The 23334-nt window shown below is 38.3% G+C and overlaps 1 protein-coding gene across 1 annotated transcript in view; it reads right to left on the bottom strand.

The window, feature by feature from the left end:
• Positions 1-3774: 3774 nt before the first annotated feature.
• Positions 3775-23334, bottom strand: part of LOC127583471 (tetratricopeptide repeat protein 34-like) — a 52123-nt gene continuing 32563 nt past the window's right edge. The window contains exons 5-7 of the mRNA XM_052039502.1: positions 18575-18845; positions 17018-17232; positions 3775-5424 (exon numbers count right to left, since the gene is read on the bottom strand). Of these exons, the coding sequence (XP_051895462.1) occupies positions 4903-5424; positions 17018-17232; positions 18575-18845 (1008 nt within the window). The 3' untranslated portion in view covers positions 3775-4902. The remainder of the gene's footprint in view (positions 5425-17017; positions 17233-18574; positions 18846-23334) is intronic.

The following is a 23334-nucleotide window of genomic DNA, read 5'->3' as shown; positions in this document are numbered from 1 at the left end:
TATCTCCATATCCTCCTCCAGAGCTATGATTGTCTGAGATATTTTATATTCATGCAATTTTAGCCTCACACTTCTGATTTTAATCATTCCATGAGTGGTGGCTATGCCTTTGACAGCAGAGACCTTGGGGTTTTGATTTCCCTTCTCCATTGAATTTCTCTGTGTCTTTTTCTTCCTTTTCAAATGCTCTTAAAAACCAACTTGTCAATTTATGCCAATACCTTTGTACATGGCCTGAAGTTAAACTTATGAAGCACCTCAGTAAAGGCGCAATAAAAATATAAGTTGTTCTCATTTAGTGAATCATCATTTGTTATTCATCAAGATGCAATTAAGAACTTAACAAGCAGCCCAAAACAGCCAATGTGTTTAATATGTAATAAGGTACCTGCATGATCAACTGAATGGTCACTGGCTAATAACTAGCACCATTTGTCAAATGTGGACAGCTGCCTGTGAATGGTCCAAATAATGGGACTTGTATGTAGAGGATAGAAAATTGTATTTTACTCATCATGACTGGGTTTTACAAGGCAATGTACTGTATATGCAGCTATTTAAAACTCTTAGCTATCTTCTTTTATTAGGAGAGAACAGACAGATGGGAGGGGATGCTTTGTCATACCACGAAAAAAATGTTACTGCTTTAAGTTATTAAAGTGTCAATGAGATCAAACTCATGCTTGAAAATGGTGCAATTTTAAAATCCTGCTTGGTTAAGCACTATGGTTTTACACTACCTGGGACAACACCCAAGTGTTGCAAGATTGTAAAGCTGTGGGCAGTCTAACAATGCATGGCTTTGATAAAACCCAAAATAATCAAATAAGAACCCAATGCTCATCTGAACTGTTTTGTATCTTTGTATGTTTCATCTTGTCCAATTCATTTTGGACAAAGATCATTCTCTCTTTCTCCACCCCTACATCAAACAAAAAGACTGAGCATCAGCACGTTTGCTGTCAACGCTGTGACTGATTCGCCCTATCTTCTGCTAGGGTGAGGATATGAAACTCATTAGCCCCGTTTACCACACACTGTAATTAGACCGAATTACAGAGGTTCCACAGCTGCCTGCGATTAAGACGATCAATTAAAGATTAGGACTCAATAAATTTGAGCAACATGACATATAGCTGTAGATATATTTTATGAAAGATAAACATTTATATAAAAGATCTGATTAGATAGAATATACAACAGAGAAAAAGATTATTTGCCCAACTGGTTAATGCCAATTAACCTGCCCCTCTGTGTCTAATGATATAAAGGCAGAACTTCCTTTGCTTTCTCCCCCCTCATGTTTATTTAACTTCCTCTTTAATCACATCTATGTACTTGCTTCATCTTCTCCTTGTGGTAGAGAGTTATACCTTCTTAACACTCTTCAGTTAAAGAATTTTCTCCTGAATTTCTGATTGCATTTGACTATGTTATGGCACTGATCTCCCACTTAGGAAAATATCTTCCCAATAGCTACTTTATCAGACAAATTCCTAATGTTAAAGTCCCTCCCAAAGTCACCTTCATCCTTCTTGTTTCAAGGGGTATGAGCCCAACCTGTTCAACATTTCCTGATGGGTAAAACCTCTGAGTCTGGTATCAACATTTTTATTTCACAACTGCAAGCTAGAACTAACTATGCACAGCACTCCGTGCACAGTCAAACCAGGATTCAATACAAATCTTCTTCTTATTTTCTATCCCTCTGGAAATAATTCAAGGATTTTGTTTGTTTCCCAATGGTATTATTAACCTACCTTGCAACTTTTATTAATTTGTGTTTCTGTACCTTCCTTATTGTTTTCCCCAAGGTAGCAGCTCAGCTGGCTAGGCCAGCATTGATTGTTCATCACCAGTTTCCTTGGGAAGGAGGTAAGGAGCCACCTTTTTAAACTGTCGTCCTTCTGAAGATACTCCCACAGTGATATTGGGTGGGAGTTACTGGATTTAGATACAGCAATGAAGAAATGGCAATACATTTTCAAAGTGATATGGTGTGGAACATGGAGGGGAATGAGCAGGTGATGGGGTCCCCATGTATATGCTGGCCTTGCATTAGGCAGTAGCAATGAGATTTTTTTTTTGGGGGGGGGCAAGCTGGGGGTGCTGTTATGAGAGTGGCCCATATGAGTAATTGCAGTTCATTTTTGTAGATGCTACACTACAGCTATTGTGTGTCATGACTGGAGGGAATGAACTTCAGGTGGTTGGGGTACCAACTGAATAGACTGATTATCCTGGATGTTGTCGAGTTTCTTGAGCTCTCGATATCTCTTTGCTTTGTTTTCATTTGGACTAATAGTCACACAAGATCTGACTTTCTTCTTTCTGAAAAGATGCAACATCTCAAAATTATCTAAATTAAAATTTGTGATAATTAAACACAGTTTTTCTGAGTTTATTAATGGTGTGGATTTTTATCAATCTTCCTCAGTATTAACTGTCCCCGCAATCTGCCGATGTCCTCAGTTTTGAGATTCAACTTGGAATGGCCTGGCCAAATTTCATTTTCATTTTAGTCAGACTCTCAGAATTGAAAATGCCTTCCTTCTACTGAGGAGTGGAAGCTGCTTGTTGGATTTCTTTCAATGTGGGATAACTGCTGCAAAATCTTGACAGAGAAGTCTTGGTCCAGTGGCAAGGAGGTTAGAATCAGAATTATTATCACTGACATATGATGTGAAATTTGTTGTTTTGCAGCAGTACAGTGCAAAGACATAAAATTGCTATAAATTACGGAAATAAATAAATAGTGCAAAAAAAAGGAACAAGTGTTCATGGACCATTCAGAAATCTGATGGCAGAGACATAAAGCAAATGGAGACCAAACTCTGCTGCACAGACTTCGCCCACACATACAAAACACAGATATATTCTGACCATGCACTCACGCTCAGACATAATTTTGCACACACAGTTATTTAACACCAGCAGAGGATAAATGGAAAAAAATAAAGATGAAATAACGAATATGGACAATATACCTAAAATCAGCATTCATTTAGAAAACAAATGTAATTCTGTTCAGAGGCAAAATGCTCTTTCATTTTGCCCCTGCAGAATTTGTAGAGTTTACCACAAGTATCTAGGAAAAAACTATAAGGGTGATAGATGAGACTAAGGGCCACAGAAGGCCAGAAAAAAAATCTCAGAGTTGCAAATCATAAGAAATGGAGAATGAGAACAAAATAGATAATATTCTAAATAATTGCCTTATCTAAGTATTTACTTATGAAGATAAGCAGAAACGTTGCTCTTTGAATGGAAGTAACAGCTCTTAGAAATGAGAAGGAAATTCTAGATAGACAAAAAAATTACTCAAACATTTCCCAATACAAATCATTTCAAGGTAAATTACTTTGAAATCTCTCTGTCTTCATGATCAGTGAAAATTCGAAAGAACCAACTGAGTAACTGATTGCAGACCAGTGACCATGCAGGAAAATGCACTGGTGAACATCCTATCAAGGCCAGGATCCAGCCTGTCTGTAATATCCCCTACCACTGAACATCCTGCTAAAACTAGGTCTCAGGAAACACAAATCAAGAACAGCAACATGGTAAAATTTACTGATGCTTTTGGCACATCTGGAAGAAGCAGATACTTAAGGTTAGTGAAACTATCAGGAGAAACATGGAAAAGAACTTAGTGTATTTTATGATAAGGAGTTGTTTTATTTAAAAATCTAACACAGGATTAATCAATAGCCATGTTAGCACATCAATTTTGCACTTAGACTATTTGTACTAGTAACTTGTTTCCCAGCAGTTAGTTTGGTATATCAAGTCATATTTATTCTTATTGCTTTTGTTGGATTTCAAAAATCCAATTACAAATCTTGTAAAATTATTATAACTTAATTAAAATAAATTAAATATGCAGTTTGTGGTACTTATGATAAACATTTATATATACGTATTAGCAATATTCAAAATTTTCTTCCCCTATGCTGAAAGAGGCCAGCGAAAGAGTGCCTGTGTTGGATTATTAAGTGTCCAATACAAAGGACCAAAATGTACAGGAAGGAAACAGTTTTAATCTCCAAATATCAACGTTACTCATCAATTTATAGTCCTGTCTATACTCTTTCACTGACTTGTTTGAGTGCCACTAAATCATGCTTTCAGTCATATCAACACAGCTCTTTAAAAAGTGTACATCAAGCATTTTAACCCAAGAGGAAAAAATAAAATTACCAAATTAAAAAATCCCCAAGTAATATTTGAGCAACACACAAAATGCCGGAGGAACAGTGGGCCAGGCAGCATCTATGGATGGAAATTGACAGTCAACGTGTCGGATCGAGACCATTTGGACCAAATATTTTGCAAAGCTTTTTATCAAAAATTTAACAGGTCAATAGATATGTAAAGCCCAAAGATATGTAAAGCAGCTAGCCTGCTGAAGGGCAGAAACAGTTTTCTCTAGTCCACTAGCCATTTAGGGTAGTAATTTCTATAAACATTTAACTTCAAATCATACCCCACCTTCTGTGAATGGAGATTAAAACATCTTAAAGTTCAACTGCAATGAAACATGGAAAATTTCCTTGGCATTCTACTCCCATAATTTCACCAGATGTGCAGCATCAAACAATATTTAGACACACCATCTGAAGCAGTTCGAAGGAAAATTTAATTCAGTGAGTTTGCTGAAAGAAAATTCTGATCTGGTACTTTACATAAAGGCACTGTCCTTTAAAGATTTCTGCTTCCTCAGATCATATTCACAGTACTGATTCTTTAATACCGTCAGTTCCAGCTCAATCTGCACTTGACACCTTAAATGTAATTTCTGTAATTCCAATCTTGACCTCTGCCTCTGTCATGGCGGTGCAGTCTGCCGCCATAAAGGCACTTGGTCCACATCTTTTCTTAAGGATTGAATAATATACAAAACTAATGAACAATACACCCTGATGCCTCTCGCTTAATCCTAGTTCTCAGTTTCTTTAATTCAGTGTTACTTTCATGAATTATCAGTCCATATTCTGTTAACTTCCAAGCTTCTTCATAAAGCTGCTGTTCAAAGTAGCAGAGAGCACTTCGCTGGAAGTGTTGAGACAAGTTAAACTGTCCTGGCCTACTGGAGATGTTGGTTAATGCCAAAGACTCATCTAACTGCAAGGCCTTTATATAGTTCTTACAAGCCTCTTCATCCCTCAATGCAAGGAGCTGGATATGTCCCATGGAGCAATAATCTTCTACCAGGTCTGAGGAGTTTCTGTTGGTGCTTCTTTTGATGACCTCATGTAGGTCCTTTAGTGCCCTCTCATACTGCTTCAGTCTGGTCAGACATATTGCACGTAGACGAATATATTTGGCTTTATTTTTACTTGCAAGGACAGCTAGTGTGTAGTATTTCAGTGCTTTCTCCTGTTGATTCCCTTTAGCCAAGGCCATGGCCTCCTGTGAAGCTATCTATAAAAGAAAATGGCAAATAGAGCACCATTACTTTCCCACAAAAGATAATTTATTGACAGGCAGGAGGGAAAATAAAAGAGGCATACTGTCCTTTCACCCTGAAGATGTACTAAAGTAGCTCCTGTAATGGATGAAAAGATCTGGTAGTCATTCTGCTTGCCACATTTGAAACACAGGTGATCAAATAACCAAAAAAATTTATTTAGCATTGTATGTCTTAGATATCTCAAAATCCCTTCTGTGCCATAAATCACTTTGAAATATAGCAGAGAATGATGTAGTCAAGCATTCATGCTCAGTATCCCAAGACAGCAATGCAATAAATGGCTAGTTTATCTGTGTTTGGAGCAGGAACGCTGTGCAATAAGCCAACGAGGTGGAAAATTGTCAAATGTCTTATCCCTGACCTTTCCTTGCCTGTACTAGAAATAGCAAGGCACTTCTATTCTTACTGCTTGTTTAATAGATACAAGAGGAAAAGAAAACTCATCTGCAGAGTTACAGATTTTAGAACATGCAGAATGCAATCCTCTTGCATTTTCCAAAGATCCACAATTACCTTATCCTTTTGTTGCAAACCTTCCTCCAAACAGAGCAAAATTATTATTTATTCCTGCAGCCTTTCCTTTGGAATTCTACAAACGTATTCCTACACCCTCCCTTTTCCATGCTATTGTGGGATGATCACAATGTCAACCTCTCCATTGATATAGTTTTATACTGTAGATAGCTGGCAGAAACCTACATGAATGCTCTTAACAGGTTTCACTCATCATGATGGTACAGTCTGCCACTACATAGCACCATTTAATTCAAGCAGAATTTAAAATGAAGAGAATATGAAGATTGTGATTTTACATTCTTGCCAAATTAGAATTTTGTTTGGGTCTCAGTGAGAAGAAAAAAAATTGACAGAATTGCTGGTTTGTTTCAAAAGAAGACTATGGCTCTACTCAACTCCCAAAATTCCTGGGTAATTAGAACGGCAAACAGTTGCTCTATTAATAAAGCTAGTAATTCATCTAAATGAATGCTGATAATGATCAACGAAGCACAAAATCTTAGAGAACAGTATTACAGTAACAGTCTTCCAGAGATCTATCCTACTTGTTCCCCCTAGGACAACAGAAGAGCAGGGAAACATACGTAGGTACACTTATTATCCATTATACTACAAGCACAAAATTGAATATATAGGAACATGGCTAACACCACCAATCTTAGAAGGCGTTTATACACATTCTAAATCACAAAGCAACCAGCTGCTGCTCTACTACAATATTTATATAAGGTTACAGTTAAACCACAGTCCATTACCACATCAGGAATAGCACAGCAGTAATTAGTATTCAGGGGCCAAACAATTCAACAAATGTGCATCTTCCTGCCAAAGGATATTATTATGTTTAACAATTGAAGAGAATAAAGATTAAATTTCTCCAAACAAGGAAGAGTTTATAATTCTTTCAGTGTCGCTTGTTTATTTTTCTCTGAGTAGCAATCTGTCTTTACGTCCTTCAGCAATATGTAAACAATTGGTGCCTCAAATTTTAAAATAAATAACAGCAGCATCAATAATAATGAAATGACAAGAGTTCAGTGCAAGATTAGAATGACAATAAATTTAAATACCACAGGATAGATTAAAAATCTTGATTAAAGTGCACTCCAATGAGGATTATTCTCACGCTATTTCCCCGAAGTATTTATCTAATTCCCTTTTAAAAGTTACAACCAATTCTGTTCCCAAAAGGCATTCAGGCTGTGCACTCCAGATCATAAATTTTCATCAGAAATTCTTTATGAACTGTCAAGGAATATTTCAGCAGCTGCTGAAAAGGCTGATCTGAGGTCTCCTGCTGTGACTTGGACTTTTTTTTTGAGTGGATGGGGTGGCCTAGAACATTATTTAGTCCACACTGTTTCTATCATTTATGTTTCAAGATGCTGCGATTCTCTCAGCATTCTCAGTCCACTTAGGAAGATCAAGAGTGATAATCTCCTGTGAGGCTGTTTTCACGTATGCCTTGAGAACATCTTCAATATTTAGCCTTTTCTCCAAATTTACACTATGACCAAAGCCAGCAAAAAAGACACGATTCAAGTCTGGATAATGGCTGATCAGAGAAGTTGATGAAGGATGATCACTGTTTCAATGTTTGTATTTGAGTGGATGAGGATGTTGCTTTATACATCTGCTGGAATCACAGAATTGTATAGGACAGAAACAGACCCTTCAGCCCATTGCATCTAAGCCAACCATCATGCCTATCTATACTAATCTCACTTGCCTGGATTACTTCCATAAACGTCTATGCCCTGCTCATTCAGGTATCTGTCAAGCTTCGTCTTCAATGTTTGTTACTGTTCCTGTCTCCACTATCTCCTTTGGCACCTCATTTCAAATGCTACTCTTTGTGTAAAATATTTATCCCTCAGAACCTTCTCATCCCCTTTGACCTCCTCCCTCTAACCTTAAACCTATGCACTCTATTTTTAGACACCCCTATCATGGGAAACAGACACTGGCTATGTGCCCTATCCATGCCTCTCATAATTTTATATACCTCTATTATGTCACCTCTCAACCTCCTTTGCTCCAGGGAAAACAGTTCCAGCTTATCCAATCTCTCCTGATAACTCAAGCACTCCAATCCGGAGAGTCCTTTATGCATCCCCTCTAGCTTAATCACGTCCTTCTCTATTGTGTGGTGACCAGAACTGCACACAATACTCCAAATGTGGACTAACCAACATTTTGTATGACTGTAACTTGGGTAAGGATTGTTATGATGCAAGACGAATGAAACACTGCAAGGAATCAAATGGGGAGTCACAGCAAACATACTTGCAGATTTGTGTGGATTGTGATTTTTGTACTTTCCATAAACTTTTATCAATTCAGTATTGGAGTCAATTTAATAAAATTAAACGTATTGTGTGATTTGCTGAAGGCAAAGAAGCACTGCCATCCACATTTTCACGGGTGGCAGAGCATGGATATGAAGAGCAAGCAAGCAGCTGAGCACCTGTATGTATGAGTGCAAAGCAGGCAATTTAGGTATCGTGACACAAACAAATCTGCTGGAGGAACTCAGCAGGTTAAGCAGCATCTATGGAAGGAAAGAAATCATCGATGTTTCAGGTCAAATTCCTGCATTGAGATGCTGCTCAACCTGCTGAGTTCCTCCAGCTGATTGATTATTGCTTCAGATTCCAGCATCTGTGGTCTCTTGTGTCTGTCGATAATGAGAAATCCTGGGATGACAGTGGACTTGACTGATGGGTAATTTATTGCTTCTGGGCAGGAGGAATTCTGAAGCTTACTGTCCCATGATGGACAGTCAGTGATAAATACAAGTCTGCATGATACTGAAAGAGATGGAGGTCAAATTGACTCTTATTAGAATAGACCACTGTTTATAAACAATGAATTACAACTCACGATTATAGCCAATGTGTTACAACTGAATTTGGATGGCAGTAATGATTCCACATAATTGCACACTCCAAGCGAAAAAGTCAAGCTGACAATTTGAAAAATCAAAAAACCTGCAGATATTAGAAATCTGAAATAAAAATAGAAAATTTCTCTGCTGTGGAGAAAGAAACAGTTCATGTTTCAGGTCAAAGGCCCTTTGTCAGAATTGGGAAAGTGAGAAAACAAATTAGTTTTAAGTTGCAGCAAATGTGGCACGCAGAATGGATTAGGACAATGGAAATACCCCTGAAGGAGCAAGGCCAAGGTTGTTGTGGAGCCATCCAGTCAACAGATTAATGGGAGCAGTTAGGGAGAGAGAAAAGTAATAAATACTATAAAAAGGTTAAGAGGTTGAGAATACAAACAAAGGGACTTAAAAGTTGTGAAATGCAAGGCCATAGGACATGCTCGGCAGGTTAGGTTGTTTATGGAGAGAGAAAAATATTGCATATAGATGACTTGCAACAGCTGACAATGAGCTGTCCACAACTGCAAGTTAGCAATACGGTTCTGATATTAGAGTCTCAATTCTCATGTCTATCCTCTGCACCAGCTTAGCTTCCTATTGAGAACAAGAGATTGTGGGTTCAATTTTCATGATTGATGGTCCATGGGGAAAGTCAGCACTCACCAGCATTAAAACACTGATACCAAAATCATTGGCAGATATTCTATGGTGTCAAAGTCAGCTCTCCTGTGTCAGTTCCTTAATAAATCATTTCACCTCAGCATTTTAAGCCATTAGAAATATTTTAAGGATAATAATTGTTTCCCAATATTAAAAAATATTGAAATAATCTTGAGTTGGCTTAAAATCCAATCTTCCTTCAGTCTTAGCAGTGTTTAACATCTACAAGACTACCATTCCTATATGGACTCATTCTCCATATAAACATCTTACATTGTTTAAGAAACAGAAATCAAGTTGGTTTAGGCAATTATGGTTGAAGAATATTCCAGGTTTTTTAAAAATATTTTTGTTTTGCTAAGATAAATATTATCTAGTTTTTTGGTAATGGCTTAGCCCTGGGTTAACAAACTTCAACTGATGACACCAGTGGAGTGTGAGCAGCTTATCGGGCAACTCTGACATCAGCTATCTACAGTTTAAGCATCAAAGTTAAGGAGTTAAATAAATCGACTTCTTCCCTACCTTCCTCCCACCACCCCCTCCCCACCTCCCCCAGTCTTGAGGAACATTTAAGGACAATAAAAAGCAAAGTAAATTCAATTCACAATTGGGCATGGGCCCAATTGACTCAAACACAACATTCTTGACTTGTAACACATTGTGGGCATAGCAGCTTCCCTTTGATGAATAGATTGTTCATTTTCATCTCCTGGCCCATGTTCCCTCAACAAAATAGAAAGTAATCAATATCATCACTGAAACAACTACTTAAAAACTGCATTCCCAGCTGTAAAGGAAAGGGAAACCTAGAATGTAGTTTAATACAGTTTCAACAGTAGTGGAACAGCAGAAGCAATTGCTGCAATCTAATAATAGAACATAGCTCTTAAAGAGTTACCAGTTATTGAAAACAAATCTATGCCAGCTTTTCCATTAAGGCACTGAGCTACTATGCCAGATAATGCACTTTTCATTATTTCTGTTTATTACAAGTTGTTAACAGAAAGCATTGCAATGAGAGCACAAAAAAAAAGCAATTCATTTTAAGGTTAAAGCACCAGCTTCAGACTTCATGACTAGAGCTGGCCACATGGCTTTTGTGTTCATGCTCAATGTCACGATAGAACAATGTGCAAAATAAAATGAGATTTCTTGTCAATACAGTCTGGAAGAGTTTTCTGGAAGTTAGCGGATTTAATATTATTTGAAGCTGTTATTTAGTCAACCTAATTCAAGGCCTGTTTTTTGTGATAAAGAAGAAAATGTTTACAGAAAGAACTCCTGGAAGACATTCATGATTGGCAATGTGGCAATATTTCCATTATGCAATCTTACTTTTGGAATGGATAGGATTCCTCTTTAACAAAGAAGAAAGAAATTCTGGAAACAAAGGATGTTTTCCTCTGTGGCAAAATGTAAAAAAGTCAACATGACTGACATGATTAAATTAAAGCTTTTTTTGCCATTATTGCTGTCTCCATTTTCCTCTGTCTCCAACGTGCACAGGTGGCAGGAAGTTCCTTTGCTTGGTTTAATATGTCAAATCATCAATATCCCTCAAAAGATTATTCAGTTTCATCAGTCTTGCTCATGGAGAGCATACTAGTGTGGTTATTTAACTGGTTGTTGGTAATTGGTTCAGCTGATGGTGTCAGCAGGCAGTTTGCTTAGTTTCATAAATGTTAAACTTAGCCCCTCTCCAAGAAAAATGAAAGAACACAAAAAAAAGAGCAAGAGGTCAATTAGTTCCTCACAACCCTCTGACATAAGAACTAACTTCTCATCTCAGTCTTAATCCTTTATTCTGAAACTATACCCTTTAGAAAAAATATTCTCAGCATCCAACCTGTCAATTCCCCTCAAACCTACATGTTTCAATAAGATGATCTCTTACCTTCCTACACTTGAATGAGTGCATACCCAATCTGCTTAATCTCTCTTCATAAAATCAATACCTTCATCCCAGGATTCTCAACCTAGCATACATTTTCTGCAATGCCTCCAATGAAAGTATGTCCTTCCTTAAATAAGAAGACTAAAACTGTATACTATACTTCAGGTAACATCCCACCAGCACCCTGTAAAGATGCATTAAAATTTCTCTACTTTGACACTCCATACTCCCTGTAATAAAAGGCAACATTCCATATTCTTCTTAAATGCTTACTTTGCCTGTATGTCATACACCAGGACCTCCAAAATCCCTCTGTACTGCAACATTTTGTAGCCTCACTCCATTTAAATAAAAATTGATTTTACATTCTTCCTTCCAATGTGGAAAACCTCACATTTCCCCCACATTGTACTCCATCTGACAACTTATCAATTACTCACTTACCTGTAACCCTCTACACCCTCCTCATATCTTTGTAGCACATTTTTGTAGCATCAGCATATTTGGATACTGTACAGTTGCTCCGTTCATCCAAGTTATTTCCAGAGACTGTAAATAGGAGCTCCCAACACCCAATGAATTAATGATTGCAAAATTGAACACCTGACTCAATGTTTTCTGTTAGCCATACACATATATTCAACCCCAACTCAATGTATACTTGTCCTGTGCAATAAACTTTTATGCAGCACCTCATCAAATGGCTTATGGAATACCATGTACACTGTGTTACTGGTATTTGACAGTTTATATCCTCCTTAGCCATAGGCAATGTTTGTATCCTCTTTAGCCATAGGCAATGTCCCAGAGGACAGAGAAACAGCCATTACTGTTCCTTTAAGAAGGTTAATAGGGATAATCCAGGAAGCCTGACATCAGTGACAGGGAAATTATTGAAGAAGTTTCTTCAGGATAGGATTAGACAAATCTGGAAAAGCAAGGAATTATTGAGGATAGTCACCATGGCTTTGTGCAGGGGAGATCATGTCTTACAAACTTGATTGGAGTTTTTTTGAGAAGGTGACAAAAATGATTGAAGGTAGGGCAGTAGATGTTGTATACATGGAATTTAGTATTCAACAAGATCCCTTATGATATGCTGATCCAGAAGATTAAGGTACATGGGATCCATGGAGACTTGGTAGATTGGATTCAAAATTGGCTTAGCCATAGAAAACAGAAGGCAGTGGTTGAGCAGAGGGTATTCTCATTAGAAGTCTGTGACCAGTGGTGTTCTGCAGGGATCAGTGCTAGGACCTTGGTTGTTTGTAATACATATAAATGATTTGGGAGAAAATGTAGATGGACTGATTAGTATGTTTGCAAACAACACGAAAATTGCCAGAGTTGTGGATAGTGAGCAAGGTTATCAAAAGATACAGCGGATATAGATAATTTGGAAACATGGGTGGAAAAATAGCAGATGGAGTTTAATCTGGACAATGAGGTCAAATGCATGAGGAAAATATACAGTAAGTGGCAGGACCCTTAAGAGCAATGCTATACAGAGGAATCTTGGAGTGCAAGTCCATAGCTCCCTGGAAGTGGCAACACAAGTAGATAGGGTGGGAAAGACGGCGTACAGCATACTTGCCTTCATTGGTCAGGGCACTGAATATGAAAGTTGGAAGGTCATGTTGCAGCTTTTAAAACTTTGGTTAGGCCACATTTAGAGTATTGTGTGAAGTTCTAATTGCGCCATTACAGAAAGGATGTGGAGGCTTTGGAGAGGGTGCATAAGAGATTCACCAGGATGTTGCCTGGATTAGAGAGTATTAGCGATAAGGAGAAAATGGACAAACTTGGATTTTTTTCTCTGGCGTGTTGGAGGCTGAGGGGCCGGAGAGAAGTGTACAAAAAATTATGAGAAGCACAAAAGTAGACAGCCAGAATCTTTTTCCCCAGGGTGGAAATTACAAATATTAGAGGGCATAGGTTTCAGGTAGAGGGGTAAAGTTTGAAAGAGATTTGCAAGAGAAGTTTGTTTTTATTATACAGAGAATGCTTGGTGTCTGGAACACATTGCCAGGAAAGGTTGTGGAAGCAGATACCATAGTGATGTTCCACAGGCATTTAGACAGGAACATGAACAGGCAGGAAATGGAGAGATATAGACCACGTGCAGGCAGATGGGTTGGCACAGACATTGTGGACCAATGGGCCTGTTCCTGTCCTGTACCATTCTGTTCCCCTTTATCCAGTCTTTGTTATATTCTCAAAAAGAACTTTGACAAATCAGTCATGCATGATTTCCCTTTCATAAAACCATGACTTGACCGCTTTATGATTTTCTAAATATCTCTTTAATAAGGAACAGTAGAAAGACATCTTAAAATATCTCAGAACATTTCCTCCATTTTCTCCTTTTTCCTGTGCTTTTTACCTTTTGATCTTTTTTTCTACTTACATCTTTCTCTTTCCTCTTCTGAGGTTTTCAATAGTTTACCATTGTGGGAGGAAGGTCTGCATTAATTTTAGAGTACTATATTGTTATCCAGCTCAATGAATAGAAATCTTTCAACAACGGGGATGCCAAATATTCAAAATAACGGATATTAAATGGATTCTTCGAATTCTCTACACAAGGTTGAACTAATCGAAAGGGAGACTGGTGTAAACAGGTACAGATACAATAACAGTGACTTTCTTTAATGTGTTGAAAGGATTAATATAACAGATTACACCCGATGCAATGTGAAATAGCAAGTGTTTTGAGGCAGACACTTAGGTTGATTAAATTCTAATTTTTCTCTGGAGCATGGACCTCACATATGGCAACTCTGAAAAATGGAGTCTACTGAATGCAGCCTTGATACTACTGATTAAAAAAAATACAGAAAAGGTATTAAACAGAGTGACAAGAATTCATCTTTACATATTAATCATGATACTCGAGGGACCCAAGACTGTAAATCAATGAAAAGAAATAACATAGCAACAGCTGAGTACAGTATGTTCTCATCTTAATTCATCTGGTACAATGGAGATATCTACTAATTTTTCAATACTTTTTATTTCAATGGAAAATTATATCCTCTGAAAGAGGAAGCAAGGAAAAGAAAGAGAATAATGAGTTATTTTTGGATATGGTCTTGGTAGCTGAGTCATGAGATTGGAGAATATTGGGTGAAGAGAAAGAGGGGAATTAAACATTGCTCATTATGCTACTGTTTCATGTCACTGAAACCTTGAGGTGTACAGCATCCAACACTAACAGAATCCACAACTTATAAAGCAGTAGTTGATTAGATATTTCAAATGATCCAGAATACATGCAATGAGCACTGTACAACTGAACCAGCTCGAGTTTAAACAGAATTATGAAAAAATTAAATAACATCTACAATAATTGGGACAATATAATCCTCCACAATAGTTATTGGCATTACAAAATGAAGCTTACTTTTTCCTCCAGGTAGACTTAACAGGAAGCAATAGGGGCCAGAGACTCTGTGGCTTTCAATTATTTATCTCCCACATGCTGTGACATGGTCATCCAAACACTTTCAGTCATTTGCCATAAGCTTGAGGCCATGTCTTCCAATTTCAAGTACACATCACATTTTCATCCTAAATTAGAAAGTGGCTGATCTTCTCTGAAAATATCTTTTTAACACTAACAAAACTACAACCAAAAAACTCTCCAGTTTCCTCGCTTAACTAGTAAACTTAATTATTTGCTCATGTGCAAGTTGAACAAGATGCTTCATCACGTGTATTTAAAATCTTATCACTGAAATCAGCAACAATATTCAAGTTATGTACTGCAGATATTGCTGCTGGGACCTATAATATAACAATACATAAAAATGATTTAGATAATATAGGGGGTATGATTAGCAAGTTTGCTGATAACACAAAAATTTGTGGAGTTGTAGATAATGAAGAAGGTTACTTAATGATACAGTGGGACACAGATCAGCTGGAAAGTTGGGTGAAGTGATGACAGGTGGAAATTAATCCAGACAAGTGGGAGGGAATGCACTTTGGGAAGTCAGATACTAACAGGACATACACAGTAAATGGCAGGGACCTCAGGAGCATTAATGTATAGAGAGATCTTGGAGTGCAAGTCCATAACTCCCTGAAAGTGGTGACACAGGTGATAGGGCAGTGAAAAAGGCATTTGGTATGCATGCCCTCATAGACCGAGGCACTGAGCATAAGATTTGGGATGTCATATTGCAGCTGTACAACATCGGTTAGACTGCACTTTAGAGCATTGTGTACAGTTCTGATCACCACACTACAGGAAGGATGTGGTAGCAACAGAAGATTCACCAGGATATTTCCTGGGTTGGAGGGCTGTAGTTATACAGAAAGATTGGATAGACTGGGTTTACTCTCACTGGAATGTAGGAGGTTGAGGGGTGACCTGAAAGAGGTTTACAAAATTATGAGGGGCATAGATAGGATAGTCAGAACCTTTTTCCAAGGCAGGGAGTCAAGAAATGGAGGGCACAGGTTTAAAGTGAGAGGGGATAAATTTAAAGGCGATCTGAGGGGTAATTTATTCACACAGAGTCTGGTGAATATGTTGAACAAACTGCCAGAGGAGGTAATGGAGGCAATGTATTATTACATCATTTAAAAGGAATCTGGACAAGTACTTGGGTAGGAAGCAAGTAGAGGGATACGGGCCTAACATGCGCAAATGGGATTAGTGCAGATAGGCATCACCATTGGCATGGAGGAGGTGGGCCGTAAGGGTTCATTTCTGTGATGAAGGTTTCTAAGATTCTAATTTAAGATTTTCCCCTAAAAGCAAGTCTTCACAACCTCTTCATACGCATACAGATTACATGGAAGTTATAGTCCAATTTTTGGATTGTTCATTATGGATATGCATCCTCCAAATGATCACCATATCCAAAGGAATTCTGCACTTTTTTTTGCTATTGAGAAGGAATATCACACTTAATGACAACTTCTCATTACAAGAAATGTTCTATCTGGAATTGCGCCCATACTTATAATCTTGAAACCATAGCAAGGCCGAACAATTCATCCCATCAGTTCTAATACATCATTCAGTATAATTAACTTGATTGAGACTACCCATATCTGATATTCATTGGACTGAACTGAATCAGAACCAAGGGCAGGCTAAAGGGATAAAAGGAAAAACTTTGTAACTAGATTACCAAAATATCTTGCTGACTAATTATCACTAGAACATGCAGGGATGGACATGAACCATGCAAGTTAAAATTAGATATCAAATTTAGAAATCTGATCAACAGTGTAAACCTCATACCACGTAGAGTCCATCATCAGGTGTTGGAAAATGGAGGGCAAAAGGCATTTACAGTGGAATGAATCTCAACTAGGTAAGTAGAGTTAATCAATTTAAGTAACACTTGATCAACTAGGAATTGCATTTCAAATTTCTCACTGCCAAGTTAGACAATAATGATTATTTATTAATAATGTTAAGTTGAACCAAACTGATATTGATTTAATAGCTACCAAAACCTGCTTTGCTTATGCTGCTTTGTATATGGGATTCTCTTTGCCACACCGTTAGGAGACAGTATTCAACTCTTCAAGTCTATACACTTGTTTTCCCAAGTAAAAACATTACCTTAACTACAGTCTGAAGTTGTTTGTTATCCAGGAATTTTAACAGAAATTCTAAGTCTTTGTTATCCTTTTCAGCAAGGATGCTCAGATTTTCAACAGCAAGTTGTGCATTCTTCATCTTCATCTGAATCAGCGCATACCTGGACACGGCAGCAACATCATTAGGAGGTTGCTCAAAATTCTCCTGCAGATGTTTTAAGGCATCATCGTACATTTCTGCAGGAAGGAGATATTTGGATGAACGGTCATTTCCAGCATCTGTGATTATAATTTACATCATGACAGGGCATTTTAAATCACCATTTAGAGAGGCAGCAATCCAATCGAGGACAATCTTGAAAGCTTTAATTCCAGAAAAAATAGCTTAAACTATACAGATATTTCAAGTTCTAAATAAGTTCTTGTGGTCAATTAGCTATAAATTTGAATTTGTATACCACTGTATCAGCTTGCTTTAATTTTCTCACCTCTTGAACTTTGTTCTCAAACTTGGGGGTATAATTTAGACTGACGTGAAAATACCGATACTTGAACAGCTTAAATTCTTTTGTGATAATTTATGGAACAAAACCTCATACTTAAGCAAAGTTTTCTTCAAAATGAGGAAAATTCATTAAAGTCTGAAGCAGTTCTCTCATGATTAGTAAGTTTGCAGACAACAGGAAAATTGGTGGAGACGTAAATAGAAAAGAAGGTTGTCTAAGCATGCAGCAGGACAAAGATCAGATAGAAAGTTGGGCAGAGCACTGGCAGATGGAATTTAATTCAGACAAATGTGAGGTCATGCACTTGGGAAGTCAAATTCTGTTAGGATATATAGGGTAAATGGCAGTGACCTTAGTAGCGCTGATGTAGAGAGACTCTAGGGAAACATCCATAGTTCCATGAAAGTGGTGACACAGGCATCGAGTACAAGAGTTGGGATGTCACATTTCAGTTGTACAAAACATCGGTAAGACCGCACTTTAAAACATTGTGAACAGTTCTGGTCGCCACACTACAGGATAGATGAGGTAGCAGAGGTCAGAAGAAATTCACCAGGATGTTGCCTGGATTGGAGGGCTTTACTTGAAAGGAGAGATAGGATAGGCTGGGTTTATTCTCACTATAATGTACAAGGCTGATTGGTGACCTTAGAGGTTTATAAAATTATGAGGGGCATAAACAGGCTAGTCAGAATTTTCCCAGGGCAGGGGAGTCTAGAAACTAGAGGGCACAGATTTAATGTGAGAGGACAGAAAGTTAAAGGTGATCTGAGGGGTACACTTTTCCACACAGAGGGTGATGAATATCTGGAACCAGCTGCCAGAGATGGTGGAAGCAAGAACTATTACAATGTTTAATTGGCATTTGGATAGTATCTGGATAGGAAAGGTAAAAGGGACACTGATGAAACATGGGCAAATGGGATAGGCATCATGGATGAGATGGGCCAACAGAGTGTGTTTCTGTGCTATACATTTCAATGATTCTAATTGGTTTCTTGCTCAGTCTTAGTTTGGCTTTATACAAAGTAATCTCGATTATCAGTACCTAGAACAGAGTAAAGAATTATTACCTTTTGCAATCAATATATCAATGTACAGGATGTGCCAGGTTGAATATTTCCCATCGATCAAGAGTAGTGATTGACCAATTACAGGAAGATCAACGTGTTCTTCAGTGAAAATCTTTTCTTTGGCATCTAAGATTTCAGTTAGTGCATTAACACAATGATCACGCAGCCAGCAGCAAATCAGATCTTGAGCTTCCTGCTTTAGAGATGAAATTTCTTGGAGTGCCAACTTTTGATCTGTCTGTAGGGCTGCTGCAATGTCTTGTATTGCTTCCTAATGGTTTGAGAAAAAAAGATGGTGGGTTCACTATATTCAAGAGCTTAGGAAATGAAAACTATAAGAGTTCACATAATTAATGTGTCAGTGTTGTTACAACTTACGTTTGTACATTAGATTTATGGAAGCAAATGTTCCTCATGTTTAAACAAAGCTTGATACTGAACCATATAAAGGAGATATTAGGACCAAAAGCTTTGTCAGAGATAGGCTTGATGATACTAAAGGAGGCCAGGAATAAAAGTGAAGTAGTTTACTGAAGGACTTACAGAACACAGGGCCTAGGTAGCTGAAACCATGACCACTAATGGAGACAACTAAAATTGATGTTGTGCAAAAGGCCATAAGTGGAACAGTACAGACAGCTTGGACGATGAAAGAGCTGGAAGAAGTTGCAGGGTAAGATGGAACAAAGCCATGAACCTATTTGAAAAACAAGGATGAAAACAGGCTTTGTTAAATTGGGAACTAAGGAAAATCAGCAAGCACAGCACAGATGGGCAAACAGGACAAAAACTCAACTATCTCAGAGACTAGTACACTGGTTAGTTTTAGAAGCTTTATTGGCCACATTTTAAAACAGCACATGTAAAACACACTGTTTTTCATCCGTGTGACTCATCCTGTAAAATATAAAGCAATGACCAAGCCTTGTGTCAGTACCTGGTATACTAATTTATTATTAGCCATTAATATTGGTATATTGAGTGTACTGCCACAAGCCAGGGAGGAAAGTGACATGAAGGATAAAGCATTCATTTCCAACTATAATAAACAAGATTGTTCAACCAAACTAGGCCATGTCCATCTCAGTTATTCTTTTCAAATTAAGGAGCTCAAGAAAGGTTAAGAAACCACCAAAATGTCACTCTACTACATTGTCTCAATGTAGAACCAATATCTTTAACAGGGTTACGTTTCTCTCATTCAGTCTGACTATAGTCTGGGTTTTGAAACATTTGTCACAGCAACTCAACTATTTTCACCTCACAAAAGGTTTAAATTATTAAGGAATAATTAGTGACTGAAGTAGAAATTAGTTCAGAGTAATCATGTCCGAACTTCAACAGGTGTCATAGTATGTGGTGAAACTCCGTCACAGCTCCAGTGACCCAGATTCAATAGAGTGTGCACATGTGGGGGTGGGTGGTCGTGTGCGCGAGTGCCTGGGGGTGGGCGTGCATGGGCGCACCAAGGGGTGGGTGGGCGTCTTCCTTATGACTGCACCCCATCTCTCAAAGACATGCAGTTTGTTAAATTGGCTACTGTGAATTGCTGAGTGCAGGTGGGTGATGGGGGAAAAAAAAGAGGGAGGGGGCTATTAATGGGCATGCATGTGAGTAGATAATAGGGAACAGGTGGGGAATGAATTGATGAAATTGCTATGAAAGCGAGCACAGATTAAATGGCCTGAATGACCTCTTATATGGTAAGAAAATATGAAATCAATACACCGACACTTGAAGATCTAAGAATAACACTGAATTGTACAGTGCATGCTGCATCAAGATTTGCAGTCTTGGACAATAAAGACTAATTCCTATTCTCCCTAAAGTTGTGTTAAAGCAACAATTTGTTTTAATAAGCACAGTGGCAATTTTTTGTTATACAACAAGATGGGCAACAAAAAACACAATGCTAGCAACAAATCAGGTCAACACCAGTGCAGAGAAAAACAGATGATTTTTTGAGTCAAGCACCCTCCATCAAAACTGGAAAATGAAAAGATACATGTGCTTTAAATTGCAGGGAGCAGGGGGAATAATCAAGGGAATGGCTGTGACAGGGTGCAAACCAAAGTTGCCAAGATAACAATTACATTAGAAGAAAGCATTTTGAACAATATGATACAAAAACAGCATTTTGAACAATATGATACAGAAACAAATTGAAACATAACAATGAAAACATTGTTATCTTCTCACAATAAGGGGATTGCGTTTCTAGAAAACAGTCCTTATTGTGATTTTCCGTAGCATGAAGCCACTTCTTTGTGCGTGCATCAAAACATGAGTTGAGAAAAAATGTTTATTTTTTTCTCTGCAACACAAATACAATGAGCGAATTTTATTCTGTATCTCAAATTTCTAGGTAATGATTTTCGATTTTTGTAAAGGTGAATTTCCTTTATATGAACAGCTGTAATGCAGAGGTCGCCTGTGTTCCCGTCTTTGGAGTGTCTGTGACCCAGAAGGCAACTCCATTTCTCTCACCACTGATTCTGCTCGACTTGTCAGGCATTTTTAGCATTTTTTGCTTGCGTTTTTGATGTCCAACATCTGCAGTATTTTGCTCTAATAATATCATGGCTTCGATTTTTATGATCAAGAAATTGTACATGTGGGGACTTACAGCTGTCATGCATGCCAATAGATTCTATCAACAGTCTGTTTATAAATCACCAGAGACATACAGTCATGATAGCATTACACTATAGGCCTCACAGTAGCCAGCAGGAAATATGTATGCAGATCATGTAAAGAAGCAAAAACAACAGGGTTACTGTAGTGGGTGATTTTAACTTTCCCAATATTAACTGGGTCTCTTATTGCCAGGAGCTGAGATGGGGCAGAATTTATTACGTGCATCCAGGAGAGTTTCTTGAAACAATACGTAGATATTCCAACCAGAGAAGGTACCATACTAGGGGAATGTATTGGGGAACAAGCCTGGTCAAATGTGAGTGGGGGAGCATTTTGGGAACTAATTTAAACTAAACTCTTAAAACTAATTCCAAAAGTTTTAATAAGGTTATGGATAAGGATAAGATTGGTCCTCAGGTGGAAGTGCTAAACTGGGGCAAGGCAAATTGTAACAGCATTAGACAGGAACTGGAGAAAGCAGACTGGAAGCAGCTATTTGAGGGCAAATCCACATCTGATATGCAAGAGTTCAGGAACCTTGGATAACAAGGGATATTGCAAGTTTAGTCAAACAGAAAAAGGAATCATATGCAAGGTTTAGGAAGCTGAAATTGGACAAAGGGAGTAGAAAGAACTTAAACAAGCAATTGGGGGGGGTGGGGGCTAAAAAGGGGCCAAGAATTGGCAGATAGGAGTAAGGAGAATCTCAAGGCATTTTATGCATATATAGGAGCAAGAGGTTAACTAGGGAAAGGGTAGGTCCACTTAAGGACAAAGGGGGGAATAAATACGTGGAGCCAGAGAAAGTGGATGAGGTCCTAAATGAGTACTTCCCATTGGCATTCACCAAGGATGCTGGTGTGATCAGGGAAGGGTATGTTGATATTCTAAGGTATGTTGATATGGAGGAGGAGGAAGAAGAGATGTTGGGTGTTTTCAAAAACATTAAGGTGAATGTTACCAGGGCTCAATGCAACCTATCCCAGGATACTGAGGGAGGCAAGGCAGGAAATTGCTGGAGCCTTAACAGAAATCTTTGTATTACCAGACCATAAGACATGGAGCAGAATTAGGCCATTCAACCCATTGAGTCTACTCTGCCATTTGATCATGGCCTGTTTTTCCCCTCGACCCCATTCTCCTGCCTTCTCCCTGTAACCTCTGACCCCCTTACCAATCAAGAACCTATCAACCTCTGCTTTAAATATACCCAAATGACTTGATCTCCACAGCCGTCTGTGGCAATGAATTCCACAGATTCACCACCTTCTAGCTAAAGAAATTCCTTCTCATCTCAGTTCTAAAGGGGCCTCCTCCTATTCTGAGGCTGTGCTCTCTGGTCCTAGATTCTGTCACTACTGGAAACATCCTCTTCACATATACTCCATCCACACCTTTCAATAATTCAATGAGATCCACCCTCATCCTTCTGAACTCCAGCAGGTACAGGCCCAGAGCTAACAAATGCTCCTCATACATTAACCTTTTCATTCCTGGGATCATTCTTGTAAACCTCCTCTGGACCCTCTCCAATGGCAGCACATCCTTCCTTAGATATGGTGCCCAAAACTGCTCACAATACTCCAAATGTGGTCTAACCAATGCGTTATAAAGCCTCAACATCTTTGCTTTTATATTCTAGTCCTCTTGAAATTAATACTAACATTTCATTTGCCTTCCTTACTATTGTCTCAACCTGCAAGTTAACCTTTAGAGAAGAATCCTGCACTAGGACTCCCAAGTCCTTTTGCACCTCCGATTTCCAAATTCACTCTCCGTTTAGAAAAATCTTCACCTCTATTCCTTCTACCAAAGTGCATGACATTTACTTCCCTACGCTGCATTCCATCTGCCAGTTCTTTGCCCATACTCCCAACCTGTTCAACTTCTTCTGCAGATTCCCTACTTCCTCAACACTACCTGCCCCTCCACCAATCTTTGTATCATCTGCAAACATGGTGAAAGCCCTCAATTCCATCATCCAGATCGTCAACATATAACACGAAAAGTAGCAGACCCAACACCGATCCCTGCAGAAAACCACTCGTCATTGGCAGTCAACTAGAAAAGGTGCCCTTTATTCCTACTCTTTGCCTTCTGCCAGTCAGCCAATCTTCTATCCA

The sequence above is a fragment of the Pristis pectinata genome, chromosome 26 (genome assembly GCF_009764475.1).
Source record: "Pristis pectinata isolate sPriPec2 chromosome 26, sPriPec2.1.pri, whole genome shotgun sequence".
NCBI lineage: Eukaryota > Metazoa > Chordata > Chondrichthyes > Rhinopristiformes > Pristidae > Pristis > Pristis pectinata.
The sequence above is the reverse complement of the archived record's forward strand: the minus strand, read 5'-3'. Positions and strand labels throughout refer to the sequence as shown.